The 12,195-nt window shown below is 45.3% G+C and overlaps 1 protein-coding gene across 3 annotated transcripts in view; it reads right to left on the reverse strand.

Annotated features, from left to right (window-relative positions):
- Window positions 1-12,195, reverse strand: part of PRMT8 (protein arginine methyltransferase 8) — a 104,736-nt gene that overhangs the window by 15,029 nt on the left and 77,512 nt on the right. For all 3 annotated transcript variants that reach the window (XM_054039512.1, XM_054039498.1, XM_054039505.1), the window contains 2 exons: window positions 9,430-9,545; window positions 324-474 (listed from right to left, as the gene is read on the reverse strand). In XM_054039512.1, the coding sequence (XP_053895487.1) occupies window positions 324-474; window positions 9,430-9,545 (267 nt within the window). The remainder of the gene's footprint in view (window positions 1-323; window positions 475-9,429; window positions 9,546-12,195) is intronic.

The following is a 12,195-nucleotide window of genomic DNA, read 5'->3' on the forward strand; positions in this document are numbered from 1 at the left end:
TGACAAGATCTAAGTTACATCCACTTTAAGGCCTGTCACAGCTGAATAATGGTGTCTCAGTGCAAATGACAATCTAAACCCAATGATATTTTGGTATCCTGTCCCTTTAAATAAGGTCACTCAATTATTTGATTTCCTTTTTAAAAAACAAGTTATGCTGGCTAGGGCAAGACTGTGAACTCTTTACTCACTTTGGCGAGCAGTTGTTCACAAGAATAGGGCTACTCCAGTAAGTATCTGTTCATCAATGTGAATAAAGGATTCACATTCTCGCCTTCAGGATTATCACACAATGGAGCTGTGGCAGTAAGGAGATAGTGTACCTGTTGAAAACCCCATTTTCTTGTGGCACTTTGTAAATTCTATATTAAAATAGGTGACCAAGGCATGAATGTAATCGTTGCGCTGAATTTGGAGGCAGAACGCAGATGTAAATGCAAGTTCTTCTGTCTTCACTGTATAAATATCCACTTCCTGCATGGAGGAAAAAGAATAAGCCATTTACATAACAGAAGTCTATATGTCTTGACTTGTCTTGACTAGACTAGGTAATCTGTTTTACATGTTGAGTGATGTATTTAAACATTTTATTTATTGCTCAGCAATGTAGGCTACTAGCAGCCCATTGCTCTGTAAGAAATCAATGGCATGTTTGAGAAGAATAGCATCCACGAAATCAGCAAATGACCCGGAAGGGGGATCTTACAACCAGGCAGCCAGCCAATTAACTCACTAGCTCAGCAGAGAACAATGGAGAGGCCAACCAATGAAAGGAAATTTGCCCTGGGGGGTTGCAGTAGTTAGAAACAAGGTAAGAAAATATGCTTTGAAATATAGAAGAAAAGTAGAAGAGGGAGCCTTTAAGGCCCAATTATGAGACCCTTACTCTCTCATGTAACTATTACTCAGCATGAGGAAGGGTGGCAGAATTGGACCCTTAATAACCAGCAGAGGACAATGAATATTACTGTAGGAATGGGCATAAGGATTGGGGTTGGAAAGAAATCAGACTTTGGACTTTAAAAAAGGAGGCAGGGCCATGAAAGCTGGCAGCAGAGACAGCAAGAAAATTAAGCCATAACACATCTGTTTACCTGGGTCAGGCCTGACAGAAGATGGAAGGAGTTTTCATCACTTGTAAGAACTGCACACAGATATATAGCTGAGTGAATAATGCAGAAAATATTCCATGAATATTCATTTGAATTTTTAAATTTATTTGCTTCGGCCATGTTTGGGCACATTGTAATGGACAACCCAGCATTGGCAGGGATGTGAGTAAGATGAGTTCATAGACTTTGCTACCTCTAATTTCTACTTGGCAACATGGTTAAATTTGTTGATATCTAAGGCCTCTTCTGTGAATTTTGATTCGTATGGGCATCTTTTTTCAGTCTTGGATTCTCTTCACAGAAGGGAATATGCATTAGCTGTGTAGAGCTAAATAAACAGAACCTCCAAAGTAGGTGACATGGGCCCACTTCCCCTGATCATGCTTTCTGACCTTGTATCAAAGAATGGATTCCAAATATTAGGCAGAGGATATTTTTAGACCACAGAAGAAAATTATATAAGTCTTAATATGGCTTGAATGTGGCATTCAACAACAAAGATGCAGTCTCCAAGACAGTGTGCTTATGTTGATGCTCAAATCAGATCTCACGCTTCAGGGCATAAGCTGATTGCCTCAGGAATCGGGATGAATTCTCCCCACGCATGTACAGCATTGCACAGTTGGTTGGGATGGTGTATTATGCATGTTCATTGTTTTCCTCAGAGGCATCAAATACTGGACACTGTGAGAGGCAGGATACAAGGCTTGGTATACCATTGGTCATATCTGATGGTATGGGATATCCTATATTTCCAATGGTGAATTTAATTATATCCCTGTAAGTCCATCTGCCTTCACTTCCTCTTTTGTTGGTGGCCAGGTGCAACTATTTGGTAATGGGTCCAATACAGCATATATTATACTCTTCATATCAAAAGGAGGAAAATCAATTTCAACATTAAAATAAAGAAAAAGACAGAAACAGTTCATGCATTCTGAGACATAAAGTTTGTTCTACACTACTGAAGTCTGAAAAGGAAACATACGGGCTAGATTCTCTTCTCCATTACATCAGTGTAAACCTGGAGTAATTGGATTGACTGAAGTGGAATCACTCCGGATTTATATCAGTATAATGGAGATCAGAATCTTGCACATTTATATAGAATACAATTCTATATTTTGTCAAGAACCTGCAATAATATAGCAGAGCATAGTAAGACAAACACAGACAGACTCAGCTATTATTCAGAAATGGATTTCTTTGCATTGATCACATAATTCATACGTTTTTCCAAGAGGATGAAAATATAGGGTAAGATGGCCTGCATCTTTAACAACAGAGCTCAAGTTTTGGCCTAATATATTGGAGATATTGTTCAGGAACAGTTCAACCATATGAAAAATGTATTCTGCTTCCAAGGTCTTTGAGTATCTGCCATGTGGAGACATTGAATTATCTGTCACATGTTTATAAGTGGTATAAATGAAAACTGTCTGATTGCTTTAAAGTCCAGTACTTCTCTGAAAATTGATTCTGCATAAAAGGCATTGCAGAGGTTCTGTGTTTATTGTCTCTTAATAATACCTTTCCAAATATGATTAATCTGCAAGCAAAAACATTTTTTTAACTGCCATCCTTGCAAACCCACCTGCAATGTCCTTCTCCTTCATTATCACCAGTACTGATGGCTTTCACCCAAAAGGAAGTAGCGATTTTGGATGCCTCAATTTTTGAGTGTCTGACTTGAGACATCTTTAAGGGTCTGATTTGCAGAGTGGTGAGCACCTACTCTGTATAAATCAGACCCCTAAAAAGCGTTTCCAGTGGGGGACCCAAAAAATTAGGCACAAATTAGGCACCCAAAACAACTAATCACTGTTCAAAACCTTGGCCAAAGATTCTGCAAGCCAAATTGAGCCTTCAGTGACAGCTGCAGTTCCATTGTCTTCAGTGGATTTGCACAGATGTAACTGATTGGAATTTAGCATATATTTTTTGTTATTGTTGAAAGACTAGAATCCAGCTCCCCCTCTCTGAGCTGCATTGGCTCTGCAGGGTGAAGCAGAATCAAAAGCAATAAAAAAAATAATTTTGTCAGCGAAGTTAGTAAAAATGTCTCTGGAAATCTATAGGGAACAAAAATACTGGTAAGAAGGTGCCATTTTTACAGTTATTTTTTCAGAGCAGAACCATACTTTAATTTGCCATGCAGAGTAGGAGATTAAAAAAAATCTGGTATTGATTAATTTGTACAATTTTGTATTGACTCAATCCCTGTTCTTAACCTCCATTTCAGCTGCCACACATTCCTATATTAGATGTGTGTTCTGCTTCTCAGTCAAAATCCCAGGTGGCTGAATGCTAATTTTGCATAAAATTAGATGGAAAAGTCATGCTCCTCCACATTTCTCTCTAAATTATGCAAAAATTGGGCATAATTGAGCACAAGGCTGGTCCAAATAGAGCCCTTAATTGTAATAAAGTGTTAAGTTGAGAAATAAGAAGACTGATAAACACAGCAGCTAACTACCTAGGACCAAATTGTGTCTGGGGGCCTGTGGAGAAGCACAGAGGGGAATATGGGCATAAGGAACCTCTCCTGCTATGTATCCCACTCAGTTCTTGTATTCAGGAGGGTGGAAGATTTATTTGTGCCACAAGTAGCACTAGTCACCTCACGAGTGCGTGAAGGGTGTGAGAATAATTAGAGGGGAAGGAGCAGAAATCACATTCCCCACTTTCAGCTTGGGGAGGGAGGGACAGCAATGCCTCCCCCTCAGCCCCTGATCTTTTGGGTGGCTGTGGAGAGGAGGCTGCAGAGCGGGAAAGAAGGGGAGTCTGAGGGTGCTTTGTGCAGTTGCCTCAGTGCTCTGTTAACCCTGCCTCCATCCTGGCCGCAATAACAGGAAGTGGCTGCAGTTGTAGTCTCATGCCAGCAGGGTCTTCAGCAGTGTCATCCTGCTGGGCAGGCAAGAGCCTGCAGCTGTGGCTCCTTTCCTACCTGAGGCCCTCCCACACCAGCTCTGCAGGAGAGAAGAGGCCTGACCAGGGAAAGAGGGTGCAGCACTGGTTGGTAGGAGTTTCTCTTTTCACTTCTACTCCCACTGCCAGACAACCCCTTTGGTAGTATAGTCATCAGGGGCGACTTTATGTCTTTTCCCACCCCAAGCATGGCAGTGAGGTAGCCTTTGGCGGCAGGGCCGGCTCCAGGCACCAGCCCACCAAGCATCTGCTTGGGGCGGCGCCTGGAGGGGGGCGGCGCGGCGGGGCGCTCCGGCCCAAGAGTGGGGCCGCGACTGGGCTCGCCGCCCTCCCCCGGCGCTCTGGACGGTTGAGGAGAGCAGGGCCCCGGCCAGGCTCGCCGCCCTCCCCCCGGCGCTCCGGCCGGTCGGGGAGAGCGGAGAGCCGCGGCGGGATCGCCGCCCTCCCCGCAGCGCTCTGGCCGCCGAGGGCTCTCCGCCCTCCCCCCGGCACTCTGGCCGCCGGGGAGAGCAGAGAGTCCCAGCCGGGCTCGCTGCCCTGCTCTCGCGCTCTGGCTGCCGGGGAGAGTGGAGAGCCCCGGCCGGGCTCTCTGCCCTGCTCCCAGCACTCTGGCCGCCAAGGGCTCTCGGCTCTCCACTCTCCCCCTGGCGCTCTGGCCGCCGGGGAGAGCGGGGAGCCGCGGCGGGCTCTCCGCCCTCCTCCCAGCGCTCTGGAGCGGCGGCCGCGGCAGGCTCACCACCCTCCCCCCGGTGCTCCAGCCGGTCGGGGATTGCAGGCCCGCGGCTGGGCTCAGCGCCCTCCCCTGCCGCGCTGGAGGGAGGGGTGCGGGGGGGTGCGGGTGGCTTTTTTGCCTAGGGCGGCAAAAAAGCCAGAGCCGGCCCTGTTTGGCGGCATGCCTGCGGGAGGTCCGCTGGTCCCACGCCTTCCGCGTACTCGCCGCCGAATTGCCACCGAAGCCGAAGGCAGCCTGACTGCCGCCCTCACAGGGACCGGCAGGCCGCCCCCCCCATGGCTTGCCGCCCCAGGCACGCATTTGGTGCGCTGGTGCCTGGAGCTGCCCCTGATAGTCATGAGGGGTGCAGCTGTGAGGGGAACTTGAGGAAAGGAAGAGAGGAGGATTTTGGAAGAGGGAAAGAGAACAGGGCAGGAGGCAGTTTGGAGACGAGAGAATGAAGTGTTTGGGGATGAGGGTGGAGAGTGAGGTGAGATTGATTCATGGGGGAGGAGGATTCATGGAGAGGAGAAACTGGAATCTGGGGGAGGAAGAGAGAGGTGGTGTGGAGGAAGAGGAAGGAGACTGAGGAGTTTGGAAAGAGGGAGAGGAGTCAGAGAAGATTTCACACAAAGAGGGATCTGGAGGGGAAGGAGGAGGAGGAGGAACTAGGGAGTGGAGGCTCAGCATGCTGTCTGAAGATGATTACAGGATGGAAGCCAGTCAAAGGTGGCACCACAGCAAGAGAAGTGGAAGATAGCCAAAGTAAGTGCTGTGGGTCTTGTTTTTATTTTTAAGAGGAGTGGGGAGAAAGGAACTTGTGTTGGGACCCTTCTTGAGTTGTCGCCTGGTGCTGAAAGGGAATGGTTCAGTCCTTCCCCCAGACTCATTGGGGCAAAATCATTCCACTCTTGCAGGGTGGAGATATGGGCAGGAGCGCATTTGGCACGTGGCCAAACTCCCTAGGCACTTAGAGGCATTGTGCCTCCTTCAGGCTTATTGCTTCCCAGAGCTCTCTCTGGGGATGTGTGGCTCCATGCAGAAAGTGTTATGCCCCTGCCCTCTGAAAATCAGGCCCCCCTTTTGGACAACCCAAAAATGGGCACACCACAGATCATGAGACACTTGAAAAAACAAGAGGTTGTGAACAGGTCCAGAGGGGTTATGACAACCTACCTTATCTTTATGGGTAGATGGGAGATAAGCCTTAAAACTGCTGGGGGTTCCCAAAAGTTTTTTATGGAGTCAGCATATGGAGAACCACCTTCTCAGTCTACTTGCACCCATATTTGTTCAGCCAGCTTTTTACTACAGTTTATTATCTTAAGGGTTTTTAAGGTATTTTTAGATTTAAAATCACATCACACAGAAAACAGAGTTCCCTAAATATACCCCTATATAAAGCCCACCTTGACACTTCCTGTGTTTTCACTGACCAGACTGTGAGTTTATTAACTACTTTAGGGCAAGATTCTGAGACCTTTACTGACATTAAGTAGTACCTGATTCAGCTATTAGTTCCATTGATTCTAATGGCGCTATTATAGAATAAGGCACTCTTCAATGTAAGGGTGGAAGAATCAGGCCCTTAGATAGTCTAGCATGGCTCCTACTAAGTGTGTTATGCTTAGAGCCCTACCAAATTTACGGTCTATTTTGGCCAATTTCACAGTTATAGGATTTTTTAAATCATAAATGTCATGATTTCAGCTATTTAAATCTGAAATTTCACAGTGTTGTAATAGTAGGGGTCCTGACTCAAAAAGGAATTGGGGGGAGTCACAAGGTTATTGTAGCGGAGGTTCCGGTATTGCTACCCTTACTTCTGCGCTGCTGCTGGCAACGGTGCTGTCTTCAGAGGTGGGCAGCTGGAGAGCAGTGACTGTTGGCTGGGAGCCCAGCTCTGAAGGCAGAGCCGCCACCAGCAGAAGTAAGGATGTCATGGTATGGTATTGCCACCCTTACTTCTGCACTGCTTCTTGCAGAGCTGGGCCCTCATCAGCAGCTTCCACTCTCCGCCCGCCCAGCTCTGCAGGCAGCAGCACAGAAGTAAGGATGGTAATACCGTGACCCCCTTAAAATAACCTTGTGGACCCCCCCTGCAACTCTCTTTTGGGTCAGGACCCCTAATTTGAGAAACACTGGTCTCCCCCCATGAAATCCCTATAATATAGGGTAAAAGCACACAAAAGATGAGATTTCATGGGAGCTGAGACCAGATTTCATGGTCCATGACACGTTTTTCATGGCTGTGAATTTGACAGGGCCCTAGTTATGCTGTAAAATTTCCTTGGGGGACTAAAGCTTGCCCTCAGGTTATTGACACAGTTTCCCCAGGTGGAGACACTATTCATTGATTCTAAAATCTGCTAAACCCTGCTGAATGCATGATGCCTGCTGCTCAGACGGCATGGTCCTCATGACAGATGCAAGTGGGTGGACTCTCTCAGAGGAAGGTGTTATATAAGGAAGAAGCATTTGTAATGTTAGGTGAATGCAGAGTTTATTGCACCTTACGTTTTGAAAATAAGCAGTTAAATTTAAGACCACTCTAGAAAAGTTCACAGAAGGGGTGTTCGCTTTCTTTCTAAGGGCTTGTCTTCACTGAACTGTTGACTCAATGTACAACTTACCAGTAAGTGTTGCCCATAACTCTACTCCTGTGCGTGCACACAGGTCTCTAGCTCAAACTAAGTGGTGCTTTAAACTCAAGCTAGCGGGTCTGTCTGGGGATGTGGGTTGAAGCCTGAGAGCTACTGAAATCGGGTTAGTAATGCAGTGGGGACTCATCTATTCTGTGCTGCTAATCCAAACACTCTGGGCAGCTAACTGGAGAGGCACTAACTTGAGTGTAGAAAATTCTAGCTAACATTGGAGTGAAAAGCCTTACGACAGTGGGTTTGTTGCTACTTCTTACTCCCTCTCTCCAGTACTAGCTTGCATAGCACAGTCTTGAATAGGAGCAAATTTAATACCAGTAACTCAGTCTGTCTTTCTATACCCTGTTGATTTCAATGAGTTTTTGTTAAAGGTTTTAGATTTGGGCCAACAAACATGCAGCTCTCACATTACATGGTACTAGGGAAATCAAGCTATTCAACCATCTGTTCTTGCACTATGTATCCATCATTTGTTTAGTTCATTTAAATTTAATTTTAGAGTTATAGTCCATCTTAACTATCGTGTGTGCAGTAGTCTATTTAGCTAACTTTGTTTTCTGTGTGCTATGATTTTAAATAACTAAGGCCTGTGCTCTCTACAAAGACAGGCAGCTATCTCATGTTCAACTGAGTGCAGATACAGCATGCACACACTGTGCTCTTGCATAGAGCTTTTACTTTTGTTCTTTCCTGTTTTCATAATCTGAAATATTTTTCAGTACTTCGCCTCTTGCCAGCCAGAGATACAGATAACAATAGGGAAAGTGGAATTGGCTCATGCAAACCATTACTCATGCAAGCAAAATTTATTCATGCAAGTAGCCCTATTGAACTACCTGGGACTATTCAGGGGAATAAGGACTATAAGGGTTAGCCCTAAAAAAGCGGAATTTGGGAACTTCTATGCTGTGTGTTATACAGAAGGTCCGACTATATGACCACAGAGGTCCCTTCTAGCCTAAGGGCATCTCTTCACTAGCCGCAGCGCTTTAATGTGGCTGTGTAGTCCGTGGAACCAGTGCTGGGAGAGAGCTCTCCCAGCGCTATAAAAAACCCCACCTCCACGAGGGGAATAGCTACCAGGGCTGGGAGTGCAGCGCTGGTGCGCTGTCTACATGGCCACTTTACAGCGCTGAAACTTGCAGCGCTCAGGGGGGTATTTTTTTCACACCCCTGAGTGAGCAAGTTGCAGCACTGTAGAGTGGCAGTGTAGACAAGGCCTTAGAATCTATGAACTATCATGGATTCTCAATCTGGGGTTCTGAACAGTCGTCAGGGGGTTGTGACCACCCTGCCCTTCACATATTGCTAAATAGGAGCTGGGGCACAGCTATATCCAAGCTAGATGGGAGAAGAGTGCTGGGAGGTTCCAGTATGAAAAAGAGTGAGAACTTGGCTACCGAAATCTGGCCAACTGCAGATCTCATACACTGGGATAAAACTGGAGTTATTCCAGCAGAGTTAATATCATCGGGTGCCTTAATCTTTTCACTGTAACTAGAATCCATTTAACACCTCTCCCCAGTAGCTTGCCATCTCAAATTTGCAATATCTCTTCACGGGGAGGAAGAACAATTAAAATACATATCGAAATATGTACAGTGTCTCCATTTACCCAGTACTTGCACTGATTACCCCCCCCCCAAACAAAAGATTTATTTTTAATTTGTGAGAGTTTGAAGGTGTGTTTGGAGATCCATTTATAGCAGCAGCCAGATGAGCACAAAATCCCACTCTCAGGTGACATCTTCCAATTTGGGTAGTACCATATGTGACCAAGGTATTAGTAGTCATGTTTAGCTGAGCTGATGACACTCGACATGTGCAACATGCATATACTGGATATTATGAAAACTAAGATTATTTTCCCTCTTAGTTTTATCACATTCCATACTGATGGTATCTGCAGCTTGTCAGTAGCCCCAAAAGATAGTGTTAAAGAAAAAATAATGCATCTCCAAAGAATGCCACAGTAAGTGTAAGCGTTCACATTTAAGTACATTTAGAATTACCAAACCTTAATTAAACACGCATTGGTCACCACTTGCTTTGGATCTACTATGTCGACCAGGGGCTCCTTCATGGCAACATCTCTAATACAGGTCATGTCGAAGCCATACACATTCTCCCACCCTGTGAATGCAAATGGATGTGTCAAAGGTGAGAAGTAATACAAAATAAATAAATCTTTTGCACTTTGCATAGTTGCTTCTGTTCCAGAATCTCAAAGCATTTCACAACCAATTAGTTAGCTTTCATAGCACCCCTGTTAAATAGATAAGTGGCAAAATCTCCATTTTGCAGATAAGGCACAGAAAGATCAAGGCTCAAAACTTTAAAAGTGGTCTCTTGTTTTGGGTTCCCCAATAACTAAGACACCCAAGATCAGTGGACACTTTTAAAGACTTACTATGAGTTGCCCAAAATCACACAGCAAGTCAGCCAAATTGTTGTGAATAGAACTCAAGAATCCTGGATCCTTGTCCCTAGCTCTGACTCCTAGATAACATTTAATCTCATAGGCCCTGATCCTGCAAAAACATGAGTAGCCCCTATTGCAGGGGTGGCCAACCTGAACCTGAGAACGCGCCAGAATTTACCAATGTACATTGCCAAAGAGCCACAGTAATACGTCAGCAGCCTGCCCATCAGGTTCCCCACCCCGCTCCCAGTGCCTCCTGCCCACTGGCAGCCCCGCCAATCAGCACCTCCCCTTCCCTCCCCGCACCTCCCGATCAGCTGTTTCATGGCATGCAGGAGGCTCTGGGGGGGAGGGGAAGGAGTGAGGGCATGGCAGGCTCAGGGGAGGGGGCAGGAAGGGGTGGAGTGGGGGCAAGGCCCATGGCAGAGCCAGGGATTGAGCAGTGAGCAACCCCAGCATGCTGAAAAGTCAGTGGCTATAGCTCAAGCTCCAGAGTCGGTGCCTATACAAAGAGCCACATATTAACTTCTGAAGAGCCGCATGTGGATCCGGAGTCACAGGTTAGCCACCCCTTGCCCTATCGTGTCAGTGGACTAGTCATGAGAGTAAAGTTATGCATATCTTTAAGTGTTTGGAGGATCGAGACCTTAATGCAAGTACATCATGACAGATTGCCTTTTAAAAAGCTTGCAAGCTGAGTTGAGCTCACTGGGTATTTGAACTGTTCTGATGACTGTACCAGTAAGTGCCTTTTATCTTGCTGAGTTTCTTTCTTTGAACAAATGATCCCCTAGGGGGAAAGTACATTGGCTCTGCTCTTACAGTTGACATTTCTTTGTGAAAAAAAAATACAAAGAACTGTTACATTTTTGGATTTGTTTTTTAAAACCAAAATCATATTACACTCTCCTGAACCAGATGAGTCAAATTCCATTAAACCACACTGTCCCATTAAGAGTCTAAACTGAAAGTTACAAAAGTCATGTGGGCTGCAGTGTGTGCTGAGTAGAAGAATGGCTGGAAAAGTACTTTGAGCATTTAAAAATATTATTATGCATGAGAACAAGCAAGGTAAATTGACAAACCATGGTAGGGAGCAGATTTGCAAAAGCTTCTCCTCTCAGAGCACAGCAGTTGAGTTCTTGGAATTCCCAGCGGGGTCAGAATTGGCAGCAATAGTAAAAGGTCAGTAAGTACGATTCTAAATTGCAACATATTTGGCAAAGATATATTCTTTGGTAATGGTGTCCTTTGATGGGGCTGTCAACTTGCCCACATTTTTGGGGAGGTGGGGAGACTCCTGAAAATCTTTTTTTTTTCTTTTTCCACCCTCTTGTTATGAAATCTATCCTTACTCACCCAATATTGGTGTGTTTTCTGAAAGCCCCAGCTCCTTGAGTCATGTTATTATAGGAGAATCTCAGCTTTCATTTTAAGTGCCAAGTTTATAGCCCTCATGGTTCCATTAAAAAAAGCTGGAAAATATGAACCCTAAAGGATCACAGATCAGAAAGCAAATACTCCCACTCTCCCCAAAAATAATTATTTTTAAACCAATTTCATGATTTGGGGCAGGGGCATGATTTCTGAGCACCTTCTGAAACACCCATCACTGCATTTGGCATGTGAGAGACTCTGGTTCCCATCCCAAGAAGAACAAAGTAATGGGGAGAAATAAAAGTGAAGTGAGATACTAGGGAGGAGTTAGAAATTTAGAGGAGAGAAAATAGTGGGAGAAGAGAATCGGACAGAAAGGAGTAAAGAAGACAGAGGAAAAAAACTGATAGTATAAATAGGGAAGAAAGGTGATATCAGAAAAGAAAAATGTTTTGAAGGAAAATAGGCTTTTGGGGGGGGGGAGGGGAACCAGACACTTAAAAGGCATGAAAAAACGTACAGACCAATAAATCAGGGGAAAACAAAGACACTGAATATGCCTGAAGAAAAGACATCAAGACATAGAAGGGAAAGTAGAAAACAGGATGGAAAAAGAGGGCAAAAAAGTGGGAGAGTGCATTTTTGGCTGACAGGAAGCATTTTTGTTATTTTACATGAAGTGTCCTTCATACAGCATTTTGTAACTCTGTTTTTATGCAATTTTGTCTGCTTCTGCAACCAAAAAAACCCCTGAAAATATTCCTGCCTTTGGACAAGGAGGAGATGACAATCCGCTTTGGATGTTATAGATCTGTAGTTCTCAACCAGGGGTATGTGTAGGGTGACCAGGTGTCTGGTTTTCGACCAGAACACCCAGTCGACAAAGGATCCTGGTGGCTCTGGCTGACCGGGCTTTTGACTGTCCAGTTAGCAGCGCCGTGCAGCGGGGCTGACAGGCTCCCTGCTAGCCTCCGTGCCGCTCAG

This window comes from Malaclemys terrapin, chromosome 1 (assembly GCF_027887155.1).
Source record: "Malaclemys terrapin pileata isolate rMalTer1 chromosome 1, rMalTer1.hap1, whole genome shotgun sequence".
In the NCBI taxonomy this organism is placed as follows: Eukaryota; Metazoa; Chordata; order Testudines; family Emydidae; genus Malaclemys; species Malaclemys terrapin.